The sequence below is a fragment of the Mastigoproctus giganteus genome, chromosome 10 (assembly GCF_048544385.1).
Source record: "Mastigoproctus giganteus isolate SK-2022 chromosome 10, ASM4854438v1, whole genome shotgun sequence".
NCBI classification, from domain to species: Eukaryota; Metazoa; Arthropoda; class Arachnida; order Uropygi; family Thelyphonidae; genus Mastigoproctus; species Mastigoproctus giganteus.
In genome coordinates, this window is record NC_143584.1 from 189,851,644 (window position 1) to 189,877,466 (window position 25,823).

Consider the following 25,823-nt stretch of genomic DNA (forward strand, 5'->3'; position numbering starts at 1 on the left):
GACCTGTATGCAGTACTCAAGATGCTGCCTAATCATTGCCTTGTATAATGGGAAAATTACCTCCTTATTCTTGCTAGCAAAGTTCCTGTATATCATTGACAAAATCCCCATGAGCTGTTCCAGTAGTCTGCCTGCACTGCACAGAGAACTTCACATCAGCACAATTGTCTGATCTTTGTTAATTACCTGGGGGGTAATTGACAATATTACATGTCAACTGCCATTTCTCAGCCTATCTGCCTAATTTTTCTAGATATTGTTGCAGTAGCTTGCCTTGATTAATGTCATTAACCATGCTGCTAACCGTTGTATCATCTCCACATTAAGCCTGATATACCTTTGTCAATATCATTAATAAATATAGAAAACAACAATGGGTCCAGCACTGAACCCTGAGGAACTCCACAAATAACTTTAGTACATGAAGAATAGTGTCCATTAACAACCACTCTGTCCTCTCTCACTAAACCATCCTTTTATCCAGAGCAGCATCCTGCCCTCAATGCCACACTGCTCCAATTTATACAGCAGTCTTTTATGTGCAACAGTATCAAAAACTTTCTTCAATCCAATTATATGATATCAATATTATTTTTTGCATCAAGTTCCTTTGTTAGTGCATCGTAGTACCTAATCAGACTGGTTGGTTAAGATTACCCCTTAACAAATCCATGCTGTGATATTAGATTATGTATAATCAATAATTGTAAAATATTTTTGTTAAAGCTATTACTGCAAAGAGTTAGCAAAGCAAAACATGTCAGCCGAAGTAAAATCATTTAATCCTATGGCAAGAAAAATAATAACAGTGCAGGCTGTAAAAGTTGCTGTTTAAGTGAAATTATCATATTTGCATAATGAATTGTATGTAGGTTTTTTTTTTTTTTTTTTAACGTGGCATTATAAAGTTATTCACTCAGTCCTGTCTTTAATGATTGATAAGTATTATACACTGCAAAAGGCATTATACATATGCGATAGATTGTCTTCTTCTTTTTTTTTTTTTAATAAAAAAGAGCAAGCCGGCCAGAACCAGTGAAGGAAAAAGGAGAAACCAAAATTCGAGAAAGAAAGACTGTAACACTTGGCTTAGATACTAGAAGTCTACCATGGGTCATCCTTACCTGGTGACTCTACAACCTATAATTCTACAATACCTTTTGAATTCAGCAACCCATTTCATGATGGTACTGGACAAACAATAATCACTGTAGAAAGTCTCATATTATATTCACTGACCTATACCCTAGAAAACCATTTAAAAAAAAAAAACTGCACACCTTTTTTTCTTTTGTGAAATTATTGGTTAAGGTGGTCATGACTGTTTTGAATTTAATACCATTGCATTTTATTATCAAATAATGACATATATATGACAGGTTAGAGACTTTTCAAATAACACTTGAATAACTGGCATAACAGCCCATGTCAATTTATAAAAAAATTTAATCTAATCAACAGGAAAGATTATTTAGTCATTTAAAAGAACAAACGTGACAGACCCCTCATTTTCAGAAAGTTGTCAGACAAGGCAAGAAAAATTACCACACTAAAATTCAGATAAAAAAAAAAAAAAAAAAAAAAAGTTGCCGTGCAACCCTGTAAGGTTAAATTAGACTTACAAAAAAATGCTATAGAAACAGAAAATTTATCTTAAGCTTACCTGTATTTTAGGGCATTCCTTCATATGTTGATCTTGTGGAATTGTATTTGTTACAACAACTGCCTCAAAGCAAGCGTTGTTAATCCGTGAAATAGCTGGTCCCGAAAATATACCATGCGTAAGAATAGCATAGACTTTACTAGCTCCTGCTTCCATGAGCCTTTAAAAAACAAAAAGTCAAATAAGAGCTACCACACTCCAACCTAATAGTGAAAGATGAAATATTTAATCTTACACAACTAATTGTATAAGAATTTTTGAGATGATGTTAAGTTTTCTACCAAATTATCTTTGATAAAAAAAAAAAAAAAAAAAAACACACCAAATAGCCATAATTAGACTAAATCTGATTTTTTTTATTTTATTTTAGAAGCATTGAAATTTAACAAAAAATTAAATTTAGGGCCTTCAAAAATAAAAAATCATAGGAAAAACATATAACTCTGACTAATCTAAAGAGTTGGCTGTATTCTGAGCTGGAATTTTGATTGGCAAAATGTAAATAATAGGTTAAATAAAATATAGCATTCAAAAAAAAAAAAAAAAAAAAAATTCATTGGCTTACTTTTCAGCTGCATGGCATATGGTTCCACAAGTATCTGCCATATCATCAACTAAAATTGCTACTCTGTCCTTCACATCTCCCACTAAAACCATGGATGCAACTTCATTTGCTTTTTTTCTTTCTTTATGGATCAAAGCAAATTCTACATTTAAACGATCAGCAATTGAAGTAACCCTAAAATTAAAAGGAAATTAATTTTAAAATATATTTAATTTTTATCTCATAAATATTTTTCATGATTCAGCCTTCAGAATAGGGACATCCCTCCTTAAATTGTATTAGGGGTAAAAAAAAAGAAGAAACTTAAAAATATCTATTAGAATGATGTCTATGAAAAATATTATTCCTTTAGTAACATTTTTAATTTCAATCTGCATTACTGATTGTGTTAGAATTAGAGAAAATGGTCACAGAAAAAAAAAAAAAAAAAAATCAAACAGCAGGCATACTGTCATTGTTGTTACATTCTATACCAAATGTACTTGATTTTTCTTAAGTTAAAACGTGCCATGTCTATTGATGTAGAATGGGGAAATGTGATTGTCAATAGGCTTAAGTTGCACTTTATCAAGTTAATCAAATAAAGTTACATATCTACACTGTGTTCCGCTGAGAAAATATATCTAGATAGAAAGAAAAAAAAAAAAAAAAAACATTTTACAAATTGAAATTTTCCTGTATTTAATATTGCTAAACATATGAATGCAAATATTTATATAATGTGTAATGTATAATGTGTAATCATTTATCAAAACTTACCATATGTATGTTCATCTGAGAAGTAGTTGTTGTTATCTGTGTGCTCAATAGCACAAAACCGCTCAACAATTAAGCAATATGTGCCTATATGTAGATGAGTGATGGGTTTGTATGGTAGTATTTCTTTAGGGAGGATACAGGAGGTAGGGGCAGATGCAAAAGGGAGAATACCCTTACCTATCCTATCAACGTAAATCTCCAAGAATATTTTAAGTAAGTCTAGTTTTTTTAAGAAGGATCAGAGCTGCTGTTCTGTATTTATAGCAGTTTTTCTGTCTGGGTAGGTGGTGCAGGTAGAGAATCAGAATCGAGCCTGAAGCTTTCGCAAGGACAAAAAGAGCATACACTGAAAGTTGGTGCCAACCTGACTTTATATCAATCATACTTTGATTTATATAGCATTAGTAAAGGCACATGATGCAAGACAGCAAGCTTATATAGCATCAGCAAAAAAAAAAAAAAAAAAAAAAAAAAAATACACACATACACAGACCCTTCTCATTTCACCCACCCACTCGGTCCAAATGTTTGTCTAGTTCTGCCTTGAATCTGTTTAAGCTATCAACTTCTAAAACGGCAAATGGAAGTTTCTTCCACCCGCTGGCTAAAGGCAAACTTCCGCACATCTATCCTACAACTGTCTTTCCTCAATTTGAATTTATGCCCTCTCAGGCGATTATTCTGAGCAAGAGGAAAAATCCCATCAGCATTGAGCATGCTCAAACCATTCAAGGCTTTATACACCTCAATCAGATCACCTCACAGGTGGCTAGTCTCCAGACACCAACATTTGCAAAACTTAAGCCTTTCTTTGTAAGAGCAACCTTATGTTCTATTCACTAATCTTGTTGACCTTCTCTGTACTCGTTCCAGTACTCGAGGTGTGGCCTGACCATTGCCTTATACAATTGGATAATCACACCTCCTTATCCCTGCTAGAAAAATTCCTGTATATCATTGACAAAATACCATGAGCTACTCTTGCAGACTGTCTGCACTGCTCAGAAAACTCCTGCACAATTACCCCAGGTCCTTTTCATTCTCTACCACTGTCAGTGTAGTACAACACAGTTGATACATTATTCTGGGGATGTTGCTGCCCACATGCAGTACTTTATATTTGTCAATGTTAAACAACAGCTGCCGCCTCTCAGCCCATCTCTCAAATTTTCAAGATCCCGTTGCAGTAGCGTACTGTCATTAACAACCCTGCCAACTTTCATATCGCCTACAAACTTAGACATTAAGCCTGATATACCTTCATCAATATCATTAATAAATACAGAAAACAACAATGGGCCCAACACCAAACCCTTGGTTACTCCACCCATAATATTAATCCACAAGGAGCAGTGTCCATTGATTACCACTCTCTGTCTTCTCCCACTCAACCATCCCTTTATTCCTAGCAGCAATTTGCCACCAATGTCACACCACTCCAATTTGTGCAGCAGTCTTCCATGTGCTATAGTATCAAAAGCCTTTCTAAGCTCCAAATATATGATATCAAACTTATTCTTTGCATCAGGTTTCTTTGTGACCACAGCATAGTATCCAATCAAATTGATTAGACAAGACTTCCCCTTAACAAACCCATGCTGTGTCCGAGCTATAACTGAAGTCATGTCTAGATGATCGTGCAGTGCTTCTTTAACCAGTGCCTCCATTAATTTCCCTGGAAAAGAAGTTAAATTAACAGGTCTGTAATTACTTATGTTGACCTGTGATCCTCCTCTGTGAATTGGGGTCACATTTGCACATCTCCAGTCCATGGGTACCTGTCCTCTGAGTCCAAGGAAGCTCTCATAATTATGACTAATGGTTTGATTACTTCCTTTGCTGCCTTCTCTAATATGACTAGATAGATCCCATCCACCCCAGGTGCCGTTCTTATGTTTATCTTCAACAATTTCTCCTCCACTTTGCTCTCAGTTATTATAAAATCATCTAGCTCACTTCCAGAGTTTAATTCACCTCTGGCACCCCCCTCCCGGATAACTCTTCATGTTTGAAAGTAGATGCAAAATACTCATTTAGTTTGTTAGCTACCTGAGCAGGATCATCAACAGATGAACCATCAATATCAAGTGGACCAATCTGATTCATCCCCTTCCTTCTAGAGTTTGCCAAATCTTTTCCATCCTTTGCTAAAGATTTCTTGTAATCTGCCTTTGCCTGCCTAACCTCCTTTGTGACTTGGTTACAGACCAGCTTATATCTATCATAGGCTTCTGTGTCAACTGTTAATTTATATGTATCCCATGCATTTTTCTTCTCTGCCACATGTCTCATTAGTTCATCTGACATCCATTTAGGCCTAAACCTTGAACAGTTTTTCTTAGTTGGTATGAAAAGCCTACAAGCTTCCAAGTCCTTGAATGCTTCCCATTTAGAATTCCTTAAACTGAAGGGATAAAATTCAAAGTGTTACTCTACTATTGCTATAGAATGACCAACATAAAAGCTCACTGCACATCACTGGTTGACATACACACGGCCCATCTATAAATCTTCTTACAGTTCTAACTCCATAGTACCTCATGATGGTGGGAAGCATATGTATATCAGAATACTGGATTTTCAATCAAGTTGGTAAAGCAGTGTAACAGACATATACAGTGTTTAGGAAGTCTAATAGTGCTGTGTAGTGAATTTTCCAGCAGTTATATTCAGTTAAACATGCACGGTATGCAGTCACACATGAAAAATAATGCTGTAGAAGTAAGAAAGGTTGTATATTATTTCTTAAATGGACACACTGTTCTTCGTGGACTGCAGAGGGATTGAGAGGTGGCAACTGAAGCTTAACATTGACAACCAGAGAAATGTACCAACTGTGTGGTAGTACACTCAGGATGGTAGAGAATGAAAAAGACATAGGGGTAATTGTGCAGTCAGATATGAAGTTTTCTGAGAAGTGAAGACAGGCTGCCAGAGCAGATCATTTGTATATGACAATGGTCAGGCCACGCCTTGAGTAATGCGTACAGGTCTGGAAGCCTCATTTTAAGAAGGATGTAGAGTTGCTGGAACGAGTACAAAGAAGGGCAACAAGATTGGTGAAAGGAACGAAAGGGGCCCTCTTACCAAGAAAGGCTTTAGTTCTGCAAATTTCAGCATCTGGAGACTAGGCACCTGAAAAGTGATCTGACTGAGGTGTATAAGGCCTTGAATGGTTTGAGCAAGCTTAATGCTGATGAAATTCTTCCTCTTGCCCAGATTAGTCTCCTGAGGGGATAAATTAAAATTGAGGAAAGACAGTTGTAGAATAGATGTGCAGAAGCATAGCCAGCTGGTGTCTGATTGCTGGAACAAACTTCCACCTGTTGTCGTGGAAGTTGATAGCTTAAATAAATTCAAGGAAGAAATGGACAAACGTTTAGAGCAAATAGATGTATGAAATTTGATTTTTTTTTTTTTTTTGGCTTATGCTTTATAAGCTTGCTTTCTTGCATCATATCCCTCTACCAATGCTATATTCCATTAGCACAAAAATAGTTTTCATAAAATTTGTATTCTTTTTAAAGGAGTTAAAAGTTACATATGTATAAATATTTGAATAAACAGAGTTAAAATAGTCACTGATAATTATAAAACTTAGAGATAAATTATTATAAGCACAAAACCGTTACCTTTTGGCACCACCTGCATCAGGAGAAACAATAATGCTATTTCGCCATTCTGGTATGTTTTCTCTAATCCACTTCAGAACTGCTGGTTCAGCATACAAATTATCCACAGGAATATCAAAAAATCCCTGTACATTACAATATGTGATATTAGAATAAAATAAAAAATACAAATAAGCAAATTTTATTTTAAAAAATACACGAATAATATTCACATGCACTTAAATGTCAAAACAATGCTTAAACAATTTTTTTCTAAAAATTTAGCAAAACAGATAAAGCATGAATTATTAAGTATGTCTTCATTCTAAATTTGAAGTTAAGGGAATCTAGAGAAAATGAAGCTAAAAATCACTAAATGTTTATGGCACATCTGAGTTCCAGATGAGCCATCAACCATAAATATCTAGTGATTCATTCAAATATGTAATATATGATTGAAAAATATGATGTTCATTTCACTCAACAATTGCATGAAATGATAAATCACATGACTTCTGATTTATCTTTTTGTTGTACCAAAAGAAAATCAAAAATAGGAATAAGATACAGTAAACCCTAATTTTAATGGATCTTAATTTAGCAGACTCCACAAATCACAGACAATGTTCACTGAAACTCCATTTTTTTGCACCAAAACCAGTGATGTAATTATCTCAGTCTGATGGTTACCGCCAGTTAAAATATTTTCACAATAAAACCTGAGTCAAAATTTTATTAACCATCAACCTGCTCAGTGCTAAACAACAGTAGGGAGTAATCTGAACAAGCTTAGTCAGTTTCCACTGCCATTAATATAACACTGAAAAATTTCAAGCTCTTCCACTCCACACAGAAGGTAGGGTAAAATACAGTATTACAATGTTTAACATTTTTGATTTCATAGTACAGCACTGTTTTATGTTCCAGAAATTTTAAAGACTATTTTTTCATGTTTATGAATAATCAGACAGGCCTTATCCCCATATACTGCTTATTCACTTTAGTTGGTCACCTCACTGGCAATGTGCCAGGAACATAGCATTTGTGCAGTAGGAGGAGGAGGAAGATTTAAACTCAGCTTTAAGTGTTACTGTGAGCATGAGGTTATATACAAGTGATCAGCATTATAAAAATACAGAAATAGATGAATTGGCATCTGTATCAAAGAGAAAAATCTGTACATATTCAAGAAAACTGTATCCAATATTGCAATCAACAAAGTGTGCTACTGTAGAAACAGGATTTTCAGAATGATTCATAAAAAGGATTCAAAGTCAAGCAGAACGTAAACATAATCCAAGTATTTTATTACCCAAGAAATGTGAAAAAACTTGAGTTATTCTCTGGATCACTTTGATTGTAATGTCATAAGACTAACAACTATACCTAAATTAATCCTAGTAATAAAACAGAAGTTAATTATTAAAATTCTTGATGAGATGGGATTTTTTTTTTGGAAGAAATCTCAAAACATAAGAAATGCTTTAATGGAAAATGAAATGAATAAGAATAAAATATTTTTAATATGAATTAAGATTTATGTTTCATAAGACTCATAATTAAAGTGTACTACCTATTTTCAAATTCCCAAAATGTTTATATCGTATCTTTAAGTTCAAGTACCATCGCAGGCCTTTGACCTTACTCAAAATGTTTCACTCACAGGTATAGAGAACTCTGAATTTTACTAACTCTTGGTTTTTCACTTCTTCCAGTAATTAACAACTCAATGGCTTACTTCCCTATTTCAGATAATTATGAACAGCTGATTTGGTCATGCACATGAGACTGAGGAGACTACCTCACACAGATAAATCTGTTAAACTGAGGTTTTACTGTATACAAAACAAATTAAAAACATATAAAGCAGAGCTGTTTCTTGTCAATCACTATTGCTTGAAATGGGAAATTGAGTAGTACAGTGATTAGTAAACTCTCACTTTAATGGACCTCAATTTAACAGACTTCAGAAATAATGGACAGGTGACAACTGAACCGGCTTGTCATTCATACAGAGCTGGGTGATGTAAATGCCTCAGTCTGATGGTATATCTCATCAGTTAAAATATTTTCATAATAAAGCAGTGCCAGAGAGCCATGATTTTCCTCACCATTGCCCTGCTGCATATGGGCAGATGTCAGTAGGGAGCCACATGAACTTCCAGTGAGTGTTGTTGTTGTTTGGTTTTTAGGAGCATTAGCAACTAAGGCCATATTGCTCCGGGATATGTGGTGGTCATTCCCTGACCTTTCCGCATCCTCCGTATTTGGTGGTGATGGGCTCCAGTGAGTGTAGTCAAGAGCTGGTAAGGTTCTGAATAGTCAGAGTTTCAACTAGGCTTTAGTCAAAATTTAAAATGCCACTACACAACATTTAATGTTTTTTATTTAATAGTACAGCACTTTATAACATTCTGACAACTTCACCGACCATGTGCATTTCTTTCAAGCTTAATTTGATTCAGTGGACAGGCTTTACCCCATAAAGTTTGTTAAAGTTTATCATAATCATTCATTTTCAATCCACTGCAGGATGAAGGACTCTCCAGTTCCTTCTGTTTTGTGCAATGGCCATCCACTTACTACCCACGAACTCGTGAATTTCATCTGACCATCTCCGATGATTGTTGTTGTCTTCCAAGTTTACTTTTAGCTCCTCTTGGATACCGTTCTGTTATTTTCTTAGTCCATTTCAGTTCTTTAGTTTTGATAAGAATGTCCTTTACTTGAGTTTGTCTAAGAATTGATATTGGTTTTTTTTTTTTTTTTTTTTTTTTTTGGCTGATGCTGCATAAGCTTGCTTTCTTGCATCATATGCCTCTGCTAATGCCTAATCGATTTGTTTGCAACCTGAGCAGGGTCATCAACAGTTAACCCATAGACATCAAGTGGCCCAATATGATTTAACCCCTTCCTTCTACTGTTAATATAAGCATAGAGGTGTTTGCTGATTTTCCTTGCATTCTTTGCCAGAGACTTCTCATAATCTTCCTTAACTTGCCTAATGCCCTTTGTGACTTGGTCACTGACTAATTTATATGCATCCCATGCACTTTTTGTCTCTGCCACATGTCTCAATAGTTCATATGACATCCATTTAGATCTAAGCCTTGAACAGTATTTCTTTGTTGGTATGAAAAGCCTAGTAACTTCTTTGATTACTTCCCTGAATACTTCCCATTTAGAATTTACTGTTGGTCTCACTGCACACAATTTAAAAACTGTCTGAGACCTCTGTGGTCACCCTTACAAAAGCAAAAGTCTTTCTCTTTACCCCCGACAGCAGTTGTCTAATTAAATTCCACATTAGTACACTGCAATCACCACCACCCAGTGGGTGGGTCTTTTATGTGCCGGTTTTTAATGTATGAAGAATCACTGCTGATAAGCAGATCAAGGGTATTGCTTCCTCTTGTTGCCTTCCTAACATGCTGCTATAGAAAACAGTCATCCAACAAACCTACAAAAGTCTTGCTATTGTGTGAGTGACCAACCCAAAAATTCCAGTCCACATCTGGAAAGTTAAAAAATCCCCCATTATGACACATTCTGATTTGCTGGTCCACTCTATTTCCCTATATATCTGTTTGGTATACCCATCACAGTCATTAGGCCTATAACACACCCCTACTATCAATTTTGTGTTCCCAGTGCTTACGTTCAAACTTACTCAACATTGCACTCGTCACCCATATCAACTAGATGCACTGCCTTAGATTTAATATTCTTCTTAACTAAGAGCATAATCCCTCCACTTGTCCTGTCCTTCCTGTATACATTGTACTCCCCACATTCAGCATCGCTTATGCCTGAGTGATTGAATGATTGATTGTTTAAGGGTTTTATGGTGCATTAGAATCTGAGGCTATAATATGCCAAGACTTATGTCTGAATGACACCAATGTTTCCTCTATTCCTACAATATTTGCATCTCATGACTTAATCAGTACTTCAAATTCATCAAATTTATTTTCAATGCTCCTAGCATTAGTGTACATGCAAGTATACATGCACGTGTTCTTACTCTAACACACCCCACGTATTCATTTGTCCCATGATGGCCCACAGCAGGGCCTGAAATCCCTTTCAGCATGGAAAGGTACATGCAGTACCTTTCCAAGCTGCTGCATGTACCAATAGTAGCAATGCAAGAATCACTTTCACCTCTGCCTACAGCTCTAGTTAAACCATTAGTCTGTATCCACCCCCTCCCAAGCTAGCAGTTTTTCGACCCACCTATCACTGTCTTGATAACATCAGCAAATATTCTTGCACCCCTTCTATTCAAGTATATCCCATCCCTATAAAAACACACTCTCCTATTAACAAGCACAAACCATGCACTCACAAAATAACATTTAATGTCTATGGGACAGTTGTGCAACAGAAAAACATTATATTGTGCAGCAGTGGGAAAAGGGAAAGGAATTTTTACCAGGATGAAGTAATATATAATATGTTCCACTGGTTAAACCAAAAAATCCATCTTTGCATATAAAGCTTTGGATTAATGAAGAATTCTGTTAAGCTCAAGTTGTTAAAGGCAAGGAAAGGGTTTTAATTTCAGGAAAGGCAATTAAGGCACCTTAATATACTACATGGCATCCATCAATTTGGGATATAGCTCACACAGAGAAAAAATACATTATTAGAATTATGGTATACATTTAAACCTATAGTTACAGAAGCCGTGAATGTGTATATAAAATTAAGAAAGTACAGTACAAAGAGTACTGAAGCTTATAATAGTTACTAACTGATCTGTAATAACACCACAAAAAAGGTTAGGCTGGCAAAGCAGATTATAAGAAACTGTTGGCTATGAGAGCAAAGAGTGGACACAAGAAGTTTTTCAGGTATGTGAATACAAAGAAGAGAAGAATAAATCAGATCATACTCAATGTGTGATGGTGCAGGAAAGTCTTAGATAGCCTAACTCATGTTGCAGATGAATTGAACCGGTACATCAAAATTTGCAAAAGTAGGACTTTGTGGTGAGGAGAAACAGTGTGAGTGAAACTGAAAAACTAAGTTAGCAATACTGAAATTTCAGAAGATTATTTATCAGAAAAACTTTTGAGCCTAAAATGCAGTAAGGCTCCAGGAGTTGATGGTATGTACCCAGTAATTTCGAAGAAGGCAGCAAGAGAGTGCATTGAACTCTGAAGAGATTCCCTTGGATTGGAAAAGTGCAAATGTATTGCCGCTACACTAAGAGCTTGGGGGAACACAATAGGGCCCTCAAGACAGCCAATTATGTGGGTTCAGCCATAGCTGAACATGCCTGGGAAACTGGGCATGGAATTACAGCTAAAGACGCTGTGATCGTGGATAGAGCGCATGGCTTTTGGAACCAGAAATGGCTAGAGTTTAAGGATACGTTCATCTGGATGCAATAGTCTTAATAGGGATAACGGCTGCTGCATTCATCCACTCTTTGAAGCCCTTATCTGAGGGAGAGAGACAAACGGCTTAGAGTGGTTCGTTCCATTTCTGGTTCCAACGCACGAGAAGTGAACCATGTGCAGGTACCATAGTTCATGTCACGGACCTGCCGAGGCCAGGTTATCTGACCCAGACTGCTTTTAACTTTGTTGCATATTGGCTTATATGCGTGTTTAGATAGATATTTATTTATAATTTTTTAATTCTCACAATATATCACAATTCAATTCCTATTTGCAAATTTAAAAATTTTAATACTGAAACTGATAAAACCAATGATAAACGACCACAGAAAGGCCTGGAAGAAAAGAAATTTTCATAGTAAAGTATAATGATTCCTCAGTGAAAATTGGATAGTCTGTAACAATACCACTGTATAAAATGCACCAGTAGATCTAGAGAATGCACAGTACACTGCTTGTTGCAGTGATTATATGCACAAAAAGAATAACGGCAGTTCAGATTTGGATTGCTCAAAAGTTGTAGCAAAGATCTTTAAATTCCAATAATTACCTTTTTGAGAACTACTCTTCTCACTGTATCGCAGTGAAACAAATAACAGGAAACTTACAAAAGGATTTATTCTATCGGAGTGAAAATTCTAAACACTGATTCTCCCAGAACACATAATTGGAATAAACATGAAAAGCATTTGTTCTAGAGCAATTTATGAATATTAGCTTTATATGATTATATTTTACCTGAAAATAAATAAATTTATAGCAAGCAATAAATATACTAAAATCTATGATAATGTTTTTTAATTAAACCAGTCAAAGCATTTCCTATGATAAGGTTTTTAATTAAAAAATTTAATACATACATAAATAGCATAAGGATTCAAAAAATTAAAAGTAACTGTAGCTTTCAAAATATCTAAATACTTAACAGGAAAACTCTTAAGTTGTTTTTCACAGGGCAGGGAAACAAAAAACAACTAATGGGGAGGGGAGAAGAAAACACTGGCCATCATTAATCATGACTTGTACATTCGTAAAGTGCTACTCAAACAGCAACTTCAGATATAATTTACTCATACGGAGAAATTCTAGTACTCACCTGAATCTGAGAAGCATGAAGATCCATTGTTATAATGTGATCAGCTCCAGATACTGATAACATATTTGCTACTAGTTTTGCAGATATAGGGGCACGACTCTAATGAGACAAAAAAAAAAAAAATGCAAGTTTTCAATAATCAAGCATTAGATAAACCTATTATCTAAATATCAGCAAACTTAAGGTGAATATCAGATTAGATACATCAATACTAATTTATATTAAGTAAGTAACAAGCTCTCACCGTATGGCCCGTCTTATCACAGGGCTTTCCTATCCATCAACTTTGAAGGTCTTCCATGTTGCATTCAAATAGAAGTAGACTGTTTCAGCAACAGTCGAGTTCTATTTGCACATCATATGACTAATCAGTGACCTTGGAATCTTCTGTGCCATTGAAATGTCACATACAGACTGATTGCTTTTGTAGCACCCAATTATCATTCTGCACTAGAAGTCTGTTAACTCCATCAATAATGGTATCTTGCATTAGAGTGCTGCATCAGGTTGGGTACCTGCAATGCAGGTTGGTTCTCAAGTAATTTTGCAGTTTGTGAGTCAGGTGCGGTTCCAGTTTTTATAAATAATTCATTGCCATATGACACCGACATATAATATATAAATAATTCATTACCATATGACACCGAAAGACCAGAACTAAGAGGTTTAACAGAAAGAAAAAGATGGAAGGAAGATGATTTATTTGATGTGGAAGATTCAAATGATAAAAATGTTGAACCTCCACCTCATGAAACCTGAAATTACATCACAATAAAATTTCCAAATCTTGCAGCTGTGGCTCATTTCATTCTTGTTATTTCTGTCAGCAGTGTAGCCAGTGAGAGAAATTTTTCTGTAGCTCGGTTTCTAATCCAAAAAGGAAAAGAGTTGAACCGAGAAACTGTTGATGATTGTCTTCTTTCTGCATAGCAGAAATGTGGAAAATTAATTATGTTAAGAATATTTTATATTTTCTCTATTTATTATTTTTAAAATTTTTGTGTATTACATAAGATAAATATATTAATATTTTGACGATTTTAGCATTATTATTGATGTGCAAAAATTTAAGACTTTTTTAATATTTTTTTTTGTTTTTGTTTTGTGGGTAGAAACAATGTGGGTCAGGTTCAGTTCCATTTACTTTGGGTGTGGGTCAGGTGCAGGTCTAATATAATGGCTGTGCAGGACTCCATCTTGCATTCACAATCATACTCCTGTCTCCTTGAAAGCCTACGAGCATATTAATATTTGTGTCTGACATGTGGTACTTGGGTAGCATAGGACAAACTAACAAAGGGGGAGGGGTGTCTGAATATTACCGTTAGGGTAGTGTATATCATTTACCTCTTCACGCGATAGACCACTGTTCATTTTGCTTGACACTTCTTGTTTCATGCTCTCATGAAGAGCAAGGGAGCATATGTAAAAAACTTAGGAATAACTGTTTTTATTCATTTATTTAGATAACAGGCTCCCCCCACAAGGCATTCCATTTTAAAAGTGCCAGATGAATTTTATTAAAAAATAAAATGGAATGATTTTACAAAAATTTCTTAAAAAAATAACCACTAAGTATGAACCTGAAATTTTATATTTTCAATGAGAAATGCTGCTATGTTAATCATTTGATAGTTGTGTATTTAAAAATAACTACTATAGATATGAATATATTTAAAATTCTCAAAGATGACACTTATTCTTTACTAACAGGAAAAAAATTAAACGAGGAATATATTTTTTTTTTATTTCCACACTATTTGCTTTTAAAGTTTTGGCTTGGAAATCTGCCTTTTTCAAAAAAAAAAAAAAAAAAAAAATGCTGCTAAAATATGAAAATTATATTTTGCAGTCAGAATTCATATAGCTATGATAATTAGCAATGAAAAATAAATGAACTGGAAATATTAAAAAATGACTGCACTAGAAGTGCTTAAAATCGGGGAATGAGATTTCCCAAACCCTCTGAGGGTGTTATAAAAAAACTGTGCGCCTTCCAGCAGGTTAATTCCCTAACTTTCCTCCTCTTCATCCATTACATCCACTAACATTCATGGAAGCAATCTTCCATAATAAAAAGCCATACCACTTCCATTCCAGAAAATTATGCCATACCAAAATTGTTGCTGCTTTAGTACTAACTAGTTCATGCCTGGGATTATTATGAAAAAAGAGAAAACCAGATTGTAAAGAGAAAGATTGTAAAGAGAAAGAAAGTACTGTTATATATTTTGATCAGGAAAATGGTTTTACTCTTAATAAATCCAAATATTTCATTAAAACATATTATGCTATTTAGTGCTTGGAAACTGTAACCTGAACTTATTAGTTTTTATACTAATAAAATTTTTATACTTTTTAGTTTTACCCATATAAAGTTTTTAAAGTGGTGCAATGTGTGAAACAAATAAAAGAAAACCAGCAGACTGCTAAAATTTATATTTTGTAAAGCATCACAACTTGAAGTGGTCATTCTGAACAATACATTTTTCACAGATGAGGCTTGGAAGCAGACCAGTCATACATGAATATGTATGACTACTGAAAATCTGCAAATACTGCAAGAGGAACTTCTGAATTAATATACCAGAGATCTGAGATATCTGGTATTACCCATGGCATTATCAGGCCTAACTTTTATACAGAGACAGTAACCCTTGAATACTACATTACCAATGTCAAACATAAGTCATGGTGAATGTACCAAAGGCTATTTCCAATATAACAATGCTACCTCCTACACAGGGTGTCTCAAAAATATTGGTACAAACGTTTAGGGGAGGTAGGTAACATCTAAAGGAATGTGAATAGCACAGGAACCCATAACCGGAAACGTCATGGGAAAGTAGCAGCAGAGGCACAAGAAGCAGAAATGACACAAGACAGTAATTAGTGGCAAACATTTATTTGACATAATATTAACAATGGAGTACGAGAAGGATGCATTTCATGATGTTACAACAGATGCTCGAAGATTCTACCATGAGACGCGATGCATGCGTGACACCGACGCAGCATGGTCAAACACACCTGGAGTTTCTTTCACAGTAGCAGCGCAGACGAGTCTCGCCACGAGATCCATTTCCGCCTCCACAGGCAATTCATACACGATAGATTTGAGGGCCCCCACAGAAATAAATCAAGGCCTGATAAACCAGGTGAGAGTGTGGGCCAGGCAATGGGTCCACCACGGCCAATCCATCAACGCCCAAAACGCCTGTTCAAATAGTCACAGACACACCTTCCATAATGGGTAGGCATCCCGTCACGTTGAAACCAAATGTTGCATCTCACATTTGCTGGAACATCGTCAAGTAACCCTGGTAGAGCTTGTTCAAGAAAGATCCGACATTTAGCGGAGTTCAAGCAGGATGATAACAGGTATGGGTCGACTAGTATTAGTATTAGTAATGGCCGCATGGTGCAAGAAAGCCTATGGCTTATGCTGCACCAGGCAAAAAAAAAAAAAAAAAAACCCCGAATAAAACAATGATAAAAAAATAAATAATAATAATTAATAAAAGAAAAAGAAATTAACCCTATCATCCTATGCGCTTCCCTCACCCAAAGGTACTATCCAGATGACCTTTGAATTTCCCCAAACTGTCAGCCTCTACTGCCCATGTAGGCAACTTATTCCAGTAATTTATAACTCGCTAGCTAAAATAAAACTTCCTGCAGTCCAATCTAAACATTTCCCCCCGTAACTTGAATTTATGTCCCCTAGTTCTAGCATCATTTATAATCTTGAAAATTTCGTCCTCATTCATTTTACTGATGCCTCTCAGAGCCTTAAACACCTCAATCAAATCTCCTATAAGGTGCCTAGTTTCCAAACTGCAACCCACATATTTGAAGTCTTTCTTCACAACGATGCCCTTTTGCCGATCTCACCAGGCAAGTTATCCGTCTTTGCACCCTTTCAAGAAGCGTGATGTCTTTCTTTAGGTGCGGTCTCCATACTTGAACACAGTATTCAAAGTGTGGTCTAACAAAAGCCTTATATAATGGGATTATCATGTCCCTATCTCTACTTGCAAAAGTTCAATAGATCATCGATAGGACACCATGGGCCTTCCTTGCAACCTGTTTACAATGCCCAGAGAATTTCATGTCTGACTGTATCTTAACACCCAAGTCCCTTTCCTCCAGTACTGGGTTTAGTTGAACTCCACCAAGTGAATAAGTTATTTTGGGATTACTGTCTCCCAGGTGTAATACCTTACACTTTGTTGGATTAAAGCATAGCTGCCATTTTTCTGACCATTCCTGAAGTCTATCTAGGTCTCTCTGAAGAAGCTCAGCTTGACAGTGATCATTAACTACTCTACCAATTTTAACATCTGCAAATTTAGACATCACGCCCTCTATCCATTCATCGATGTCGTTTATGAAAATTAAAAACAACAGTGGTCCTAATACTGATCCTTGGGGAACCCCACTTCTTACATCAGTTCAATCTGAGGAATAGCCATTTATCACAACCCTCTGCCTCCTGCCCTGAAGCCATCCTGCTATCCATCTAAGGATTTTCCCAGTGATTCCAACCTGTTCCAGCTTATAAAGCAACCGCTCATGTGGGACTGAGTCAAAAGCTTTGCTGAAATCTAAATAAACAATGTCAAAATTATTCCCTAAATCCAGCTCGTGAGTGACCCTTTCAAAATAGCAAACCAGATTTGTTAAACATGATTTTCCCTTTACAAAACCATGCTGAGTATCCTTGAGAATTTCAATTCGATCCAAATGATCCTGAATTCCACCCTTGAGCATTGCCTCCATGATTTTCCCTACCACCGAAGGCAGACTGACAGATTGATAATATACCACTTCACTCTTAGAGCCACCCTTATGTATGGGAGATACATTGGCACTTTTCCAATCCAAGGGAATCTCCCCAGAGTCTAATGATGCTCGCATAATTAGCCTCAATGGTTCAATGCACTCACTTGCCGCCTCCCTTAAGATTATAGAGTATATTCCATCAACTCCAGAAACCTTACTGGCCTGTGGGCTCGAAAGTTTTTTCATTAAATAATCTTGTGAAATTTCAATATCATTAATTACATATTTTTCAACTTTGCACCCACAATTTCCCATTGCCACAAAAGGTTTTTCATTTGTAAATATTGATGCAAAATAACTGTTGAGTTCATCTGCAATGGCAGCTGGTGTATTTAATACTATCCCCTTTCCCTTATGTAAAGGTCCGATCTGGTTTGTCCTGCTCTTCTTGGCATTTATATATGTGAAGAATTCCTTTTCCCCCCTCTTTGCTCTGTTTGCTAGTGATTTCTCATAAACTGCCTTTGCCTGTCAAACCTTTTCTGTGGCTCTATTACAGATCATCTTGTAGCTGTTATAGGCTTCAGTACTTTTTATTGCTCTGTAACCTTTCCGTGCCGCCTTTTTCTGCTCAAGTAATGTGGCAACTTCACTATTCATCCAACCTGGAACCCTTCTCGTGGAGTATTTTTTTAATGGTAATTACACATTCACGCCATCTGTGATTAATGTTTTAAAAAATGTAAAAAAAAAAAAAAAAGTGCAGCCATTATCAACCCACTGCAGGATCGAAGCCTCCTCGACAATTCATGTTGAGGGAAATGGACCATAATCTGCCACGCTGGTCCAATGCGGGTTGGCAGATCGACCGTATTCAGCAGTCAGGGGCTTGAACCCCGGTCAACTCAAAGAGCGTGTGCTACTGCACTACCGCTCCTGACCACTCGGCTACGGAGGTCTGTTAATGTTTTAAAAGCACAGTTCAAATGTATTCATTCTCTGTGCAATATCTACCCAGTTAATAGAGGCCATGTAGTACCTTAAGGCATCGTAATTTCCTTTTCTGAAATTAAAACTCATTCCTTTGCCTTTTACTGCTGCTACCTCTCTCTCATTATCATCCACTGTATAACTCCGTGATCACTTCCTGCTACTGGTTCCTCTACTGTCAGCCCTGTTATGCATCTGATTCATGGGTGATGATGAGGTCTAGGATATTCTTTTCTCTAGTACTTTCCCTGACATGTTGATACAAATAACAGTCATCTAGTTGATTTAAAAATTTTGTTCCCCATGTCGAGTTTCCTTCCCATTTACTCCAATCAATTAGAGGCAAATTGAAATCACCCATAATAAGACATTGACGCTTAATTTCCCATTCCATTTGCATGTAGAGGCTTTCGTCATAATCTTCACAATCACCTGGTCTGTAGATTACTCCTACTTGCATTATACCTTTGTTTCCAACTATCTCACACCATACAGATTCTATACTAGCATGTGAAATGTCTGAATCCGTGAAAGCTATCGCCACACTCAGGCTGCTTCTGATAAGAAGCATTACCCCACCACCCCTTCTATCTACCCTATCTTTCCTAAATACATTATACAAGCCGTACTGAAACTCATTATCCCCAATTTCCGGGTGGCACCACGTCTCCGTAAGCCCTATTATGTCCGTGTTACTTGTTTTAACCAGCAGTTCGAATTCGCTCATTTTATTGACAACACTTCTAACATTACTATATAAACAATTAAGACTTACTGTTCTTGTATATTTAACAACCCTAACACAACCCTTGAAATTTTTTAGGCTCGCTTCCCCAGAATTAGCTACCCGCTCACTTGAAACATTTCTGCCCCCAGAACATCTAGATAATATGTCCAGTTGGGGTAACAGATAAGAACTCTTGAGGTATGCGCAAGAGTTACTTTGACCAATATTATCAGATAAATGCGTGTCAGAATTACCCACATCCCCCCTAACTAGCAGTTTCCCTGAACCTTTAAGGTATCCTCAATAATACTAGCAAAAACTTTTACACCACCTTTGTTTAAGTGTATCCCGTCTCTACAAAACAAATTCCTTCTACCTACAAGTGTAGGCCAAGCTGATAGAAATTTCCCCCCTAAAGCCTTGCGGAGTCCTTCAAGTCTTGAGTTAATCCACAAGGCTTTTAACATATAATCCCTCCTATCGTGTCTGGGCAGAATTGCAGACACATAGACTAAACAGTCACCGACCATACCCGGCCACACGTTTATTGCGAAGCAATGTTGTGCCGCATGGGGGCGCACACCGTGTGGGTTGTCAGGAGCCCACACATGGGCATTGTACTGATTGAATAAACCTTCCCGAGTGAAATAAGCCTCATCCGTGAACAAAACATAGGCTGGAAAATTCAAGTCTTGAACACTTTCTTGGAGAAACCACTGCACAAAAGCCACACATGCAGGATGGTCTTGGGGGAGCAGTAACTGAACCCTTTGGAGATGGAAGTGGTGTAAGGAATCGTCGTGCCAGACACTCTGTACACTGCAACGAGACACTTCTAAGGCAGAGGCAACGGCATGTATGCTGGTAGTAGAATTATTCTGGACAGCTTCAACACACTTTTTCCCATGGCGGGAGTTCGCATTGAACGTGGTCTGCCCGCACTACTCCTGTTCCCTCTAAATGACCCATAATCGCACAAAATTTGATGCACACACACGCAAACAAACAGTTGTCCGATATATGTCTGTCTGGGAAGCATTTTCCATAAATTCGTTGAGCGGCTCGTCCATTGCCCTCTGCTAATCCATACACTAGGTGCATGTCTGCCAGCTCACAGTTCGTATATTGATGCATGCTCTTCGTGCAGTGACTACTGCTTGAATGAGTAAACCAGAAATTTTCCCTCTCGTGAACTGATGAACAGCGCCGTCTACCGACTTAAAGTGACATTTCCGGTTATGGATTCCTATGCAATTCACATTCCTTTAGATGTTACCTACCTCCTCTAAACGTTTGTACCAATATTTTTGAGACACCCTGTATATTCAGAGCTTCAATGCCATTAGTAGAATCTCTTTTCACAGATGAAGTAATTTTGAATGAACTCTGTCATTACAATCAATAGATTTGATTTCACCTTTCTTATTCTAGTGAGGACACTTGAAGGAGCATAATTACATATACAATCACAACACCTTACAGGAATTACAGGATAACATTACCAAATCAGGTAATAACATTACCAGAGACATGATTCAACAAAGCAGAGAGAGAACATGTGTTCCCACATAAATAACATGCCAAAGATTCAGAGAAAAAAACTTTCATTTACCTTTTGTGAATTCAAATAACTGCATGATGCACCTACAAAACAAATTTCATATTCCTGTATCTTTACATTTGTTTTTTATATACATATAAAAAACACAGATGGCCAAACTAAAGAATCATCCTGTACATACAGCATTTTCTTCATTCAAACATTCTGTACATAGTTAACTATTTGTGGTGGAACAGCAGTCTCTCAGCCTTAAAAGGTATGAGTATTGGGCCATCAGATGGAATGCAAAATGTAATTTTGTCCTTATCTGCTAAAGGATAGGTCATAATTCCACCATTATTTCTAAATGCATGGCATCTCCCTAGAATACTGGCCAAAATCCATTAGCATAATGTCTCCCTTTTCCGATCCTGAATGGAACTCTAAATATGAGATGTTCTTCATGTTGGATGTGCTGGATAATCAAATCATAAACACCCTTGGTAACTAGCGTACAAAGATGAAAAGATATTTAACTTTTCATATCAATTTTACATTAATCCCAACTTTCAGGCTTAAGTAATATCTGTTACTCTTACTGAATCTACCCTTTATATATATATATTTTTGACATTTAAGCATAGTAAGACTTGTTATATAAAATTAAGAAAGTACACTGAAACTCATCATCATAACTGATAAGATATTAACTTTTTTATTTTATACAATGGTATCTAACTTAGAAACTGAGAATAAACAGTAACCTAAAAAAAAAAAAAAATAAATAAATAAATAAAAATCTGTTTCACAGTGTCACCTAATGATGATGATATGCAGTTAAATGTTCAGAAAAAATTTGTGCAGGTGAGTGGATTCAGCTATGTGCTAAATGTATTTTAGCTGCATTTCTCAATAGATCAACCATCCACAAAGCCTATCCAAATCAAATAAAATTAAAAGCCAGGCTGAAAGAGCTCATACCCAACTTCTGCCACTTATCACTTGCCCAACCTTCATATTATTTGCAACATTTCAACATTGTATCCTTTATTCCCTCACTAACATTAATCAAAGATGTCATAAACAGAATGGCTTCAGCACTGAATCTTGGACTCTTGTTTATAAATCTAGTCCATTCTGAAAAATGGCCATTTATAAAAACTCTGCCATGATCATGATCCCCCAATTTATCTTGGAATTTTGCATGTAATCTATAATTCCAGTACACCCCACCTTGTATAGAAACCTCATAGCAACCTCTTATGTTAAATGCTTTGCTACAGTCTAAATATATACAGTAAACCCCCAATCTTAGGGACTCATACGGAGAAAGAGGAGATGTCTGTTATTGCTGAATATCCATTAAATTGAAAGTTTTTTCGAGACCATTTGTACCACGTAACTGACAATTTAAGCAGTTACTCTGTATATATGTATAGAAACACAGAAATAAAGTAAAACAATGAAACATAAGCTTTTATTTACCTTGACTCTATTGATTGATACACAGCACAGAGATGAAGATAATGCTTGAAAACTTTATCCAGAATTGGAGCTAAGAAAACTGAAGTTGAGATAGTGGCAAATTTTAGTCAGACTCCTTAAGGTTAGCTTTGGAGTTTTTCATTCCGTATTTTTCACAGATATGGAAAAGAGATACACATGCCACAGTCTAACTTATATAACAGCTTAAATTTCTGCACAAAACTTAGATGCAGATGGTTTCTCTTCTTACCAGTTTTCTTAGGGACCATGATGATAGATTGCAAGTAAGATTATAATAAAGAAACAGGGCCCAAACCAACAATACTTAACAATATAAAACCAACTTAACAATATAATAGCAAGCACATCCATAAACAGATTGAGACATTTGCTGGTGGCTTCCATGATTCATGAGCACACTCAAAATACATATGGTGTCAGTCAAATGTTTTCATCCATTAAATTGAGGGTTTACTGCAATGTCAAAATTGTTTTTGCATCCAGTTCCTGTGCAACCACATCATCAGGATGGTCAAGATAGATTTTCCCTTCAAAAAGCTGTGCTTTTTAAAGAAGTATAATATTTAGAATATTATACCTCTTAAGATGATCCTGCAATACACCCTTACACATAAACTCCATGGCCCTTGCAATCTGACCTTTGGCTCTCCAATGTGGACTGGCAAGACACTGACATTTCTTATCTACAGAAATTATCACTGAATCTAATGACCTCTGGATGCATAGCTTCACGAAATTTGTGCCACACCTTCACCTACCATTTGTGCGAAAGTGTAGACCAAGATTTGTCAGACAACATGATCTTTTTTGCTGTTCCACCGTCTAGTGTCGGCATTAGTGGTACTACTCCAGTTGAATTTTTGATTTTTTACAAAAAGAAGTGACTTTCATATAGGCATGCAATTACCAAATCCCAGATTCTTCAATTCCCAACACATTGGTTGGAAATGGGTTTTCTTTGTCTAAACTGAATTTTTAAGTCATCTGCTCCATGCTGGATGGACCTTCTGTTCTGATACACAATTCACTTAATTCTTGCAGTCTTGTTCTTGGAGTACAGACTTTCTTCTCCATTTCTTCCCTTTACAACTGCATTCTCCTTTTGAAAGTCTTCCACTCACTGTACACTTTTGAGGTGGTTGTTTTCGACATACCAGTTTCCGTTTCCTTAATTGTGATCCCTGCTAAATGTGATCAAACAATAACACTTTTCTGAAAATCGGAAAGATCATTTGTCTTCTGAATGACCAAATTGACTAAGAAGTCCTAGAAAAGTGTATAGTATTTATCTGATACCAATGAATTTGTGATCATACAATGTGACAACTTACATTTGCATAACATACATTTAATTATCTGCCGATGCCAACTGCACAAAAGGTTTCTCATTTTTTGGAGAGTGAGTGTATTGCACATAGTGTTTACAATAACAATTAACTAAATAACTACTTACAATTTTGTAAGAAGTTACTTCTTTGCTAGTATTAGTAGTAGACTAAGCTTTTGACCTTAACATAAACTGCCTATGCTATAAATTAACTATATTATAATGCCGCAGTGTGCTCACTTTAAAGTGGCTGGTTCATAGCAGAAACTTATGGGTCTGAAATGAAATCCCAACTTTGCACAACAGTTTTAACATTATTCTTGGATAGTTAGCCAGATTTTTCCATGATCCTAAAAATAGAAAATCGCCTGCCAGATTTGGAAGTTTTAACCACAGTTTTATTTTAAGAAAAGGCAAAATTTTAAATCTGTTGTACAACATTATCATTATTAGGGGAACAGTTATCTCTAGGATTACAATCTAACAAAAACTATACAAAAACTAATAGTATCAATTCCTATTGGCTAAAAATTTTTTGTTCAGCCAATAGCTGCATAAATAATAAAAATATAAATCTGGAACTGTACAAAATACAACCTTATCTTTTTTATCCTGTCGTGCATAAGGAAAACAGGGAATCACAGCAGTCACTCTTGAAGCAGAAGCAATCTTACAAGCATTAATCATTATCAAGAGTTCCATTAGGTTATCATTGACCTCTCCACAGCCACTCTGGATGATATACACATCTTCTCCTCTTACTGATTCCCCAATCTCTACACTGCAGTATAGAATGAAGAAAGAATTATAGATAAGGAAAAATATCAAAAACAGATCACATTTTATTAAAAAAATAATAATAATAAAAAAAAGTATTCAAGTGTGACATTCAAAATAAAAAGGTTAAAACATCCTGTGTTGAATATTATATGAACTAAACAATATTTCTGTATGTTAAACTTAATTGCACACTGAACAATTTCAATAGTCATATGAAAGAGTATGTAAACCATGCAAACCAAACATTTGTTATCTTGATATTAGAATTTTAGGAAACAATTCATGGGCTTATAATACTGTACTTAAAATTACTGGGCAGATCAGCAATTATTATCTTTAACTTACTAACTTTTTCTAACACATGGCATAGAATAAGTTTGAACTAACAAATTACAGTTAATCTTCTTGAAGCATAAGTGAAACAAAATCATTAGAATTTTTAATAAACTTAACTTGGAAAGCAAGCTGATAGCAACAAATTAAAATGCATCATCAAGCATTCTTTGTCTGAGAGAGAATTATTTCTTTGGAGTGAAATTACACTCAAATAAACATTAAGAACCATTCAAATAAGTTCTGATGTACTCTTCTAATGAAGAAGTATACAATTTCTACTGTATTAGTAAATAAAACAGAAATTAATACTTCAGTATGTTTACTTGAATATTGACTTTAAAATAAATAATATGACAAAATGCATATTACAAGGGTAAAAATAGAAGAGGTGTGGCAATAGTTCCCAGACTGGTGCAAATAAAAAGAATAGAAAGCGAAGGTGCTCAAAAATTATTTTATTTTTATTCAAAGTAATCACAACCTGATTGAGTGCACTTATCACACCGTTCTACAAGTTTCTGAAAAGAGTCAGCAAAGGTGTTCAAAGAGATGTTGTTCAGTTTGGCAGTAATGTTTTTCTTTATGTCCTCAACATCCTGAAATATCTTTCCTTCGAGGGCAATTTTCATCTTGGGAAAGAGGAAGAAGTCCGCTAGTACTAGATTGTGAGTAGGATGGATGATTAATCTGCACAATGCCATGGTTTGTCAAAAATGCCTTCACGACAAGT

The 25,823-nt window shown here is 35.8% G+C and overlaps 1 protein-coding gene across 1 annotated transcript in view; it reads right to left on the bottom strand.

The window, feature by feature from the left end:
• The window catches only part of Prps (phosphoribosyl pyrophosphate synthetase), a 72,590-nt gene that overhangs the window by 18,923 nt on the left and 27,844 nt on the right, over positions 1 to 25,823 (bottom strand). Inside the window, exons 2-6 of the mRNA XM_090383922.1 lie at positions 24,575 to 24,758; positions 13,103 to 13,201; positions 6,620 to 6,744; positions 2,229 to 2,402; positions 1,664 to 1,823 (exon numbers count right to left, since the gene is read on the bottom strand). Of these exons, the coding sequence (XP_090240048.1) occupies positions 1,664 to 1,823; positions 2,229 to 2,402; positions 6,620 to 6,744; positions 13,103 to 13,201; positions 24,575 to 24,758 (742 nt within the window). The remainder of the gene's footprint in view (positions 1 to 1,663; positions 1,824 to 2,228; positions 2,403 to 6,619; positions 6,745 to 13,102; positions 13,202 to 24,574; positions 24,759 to 25,823) is intronic.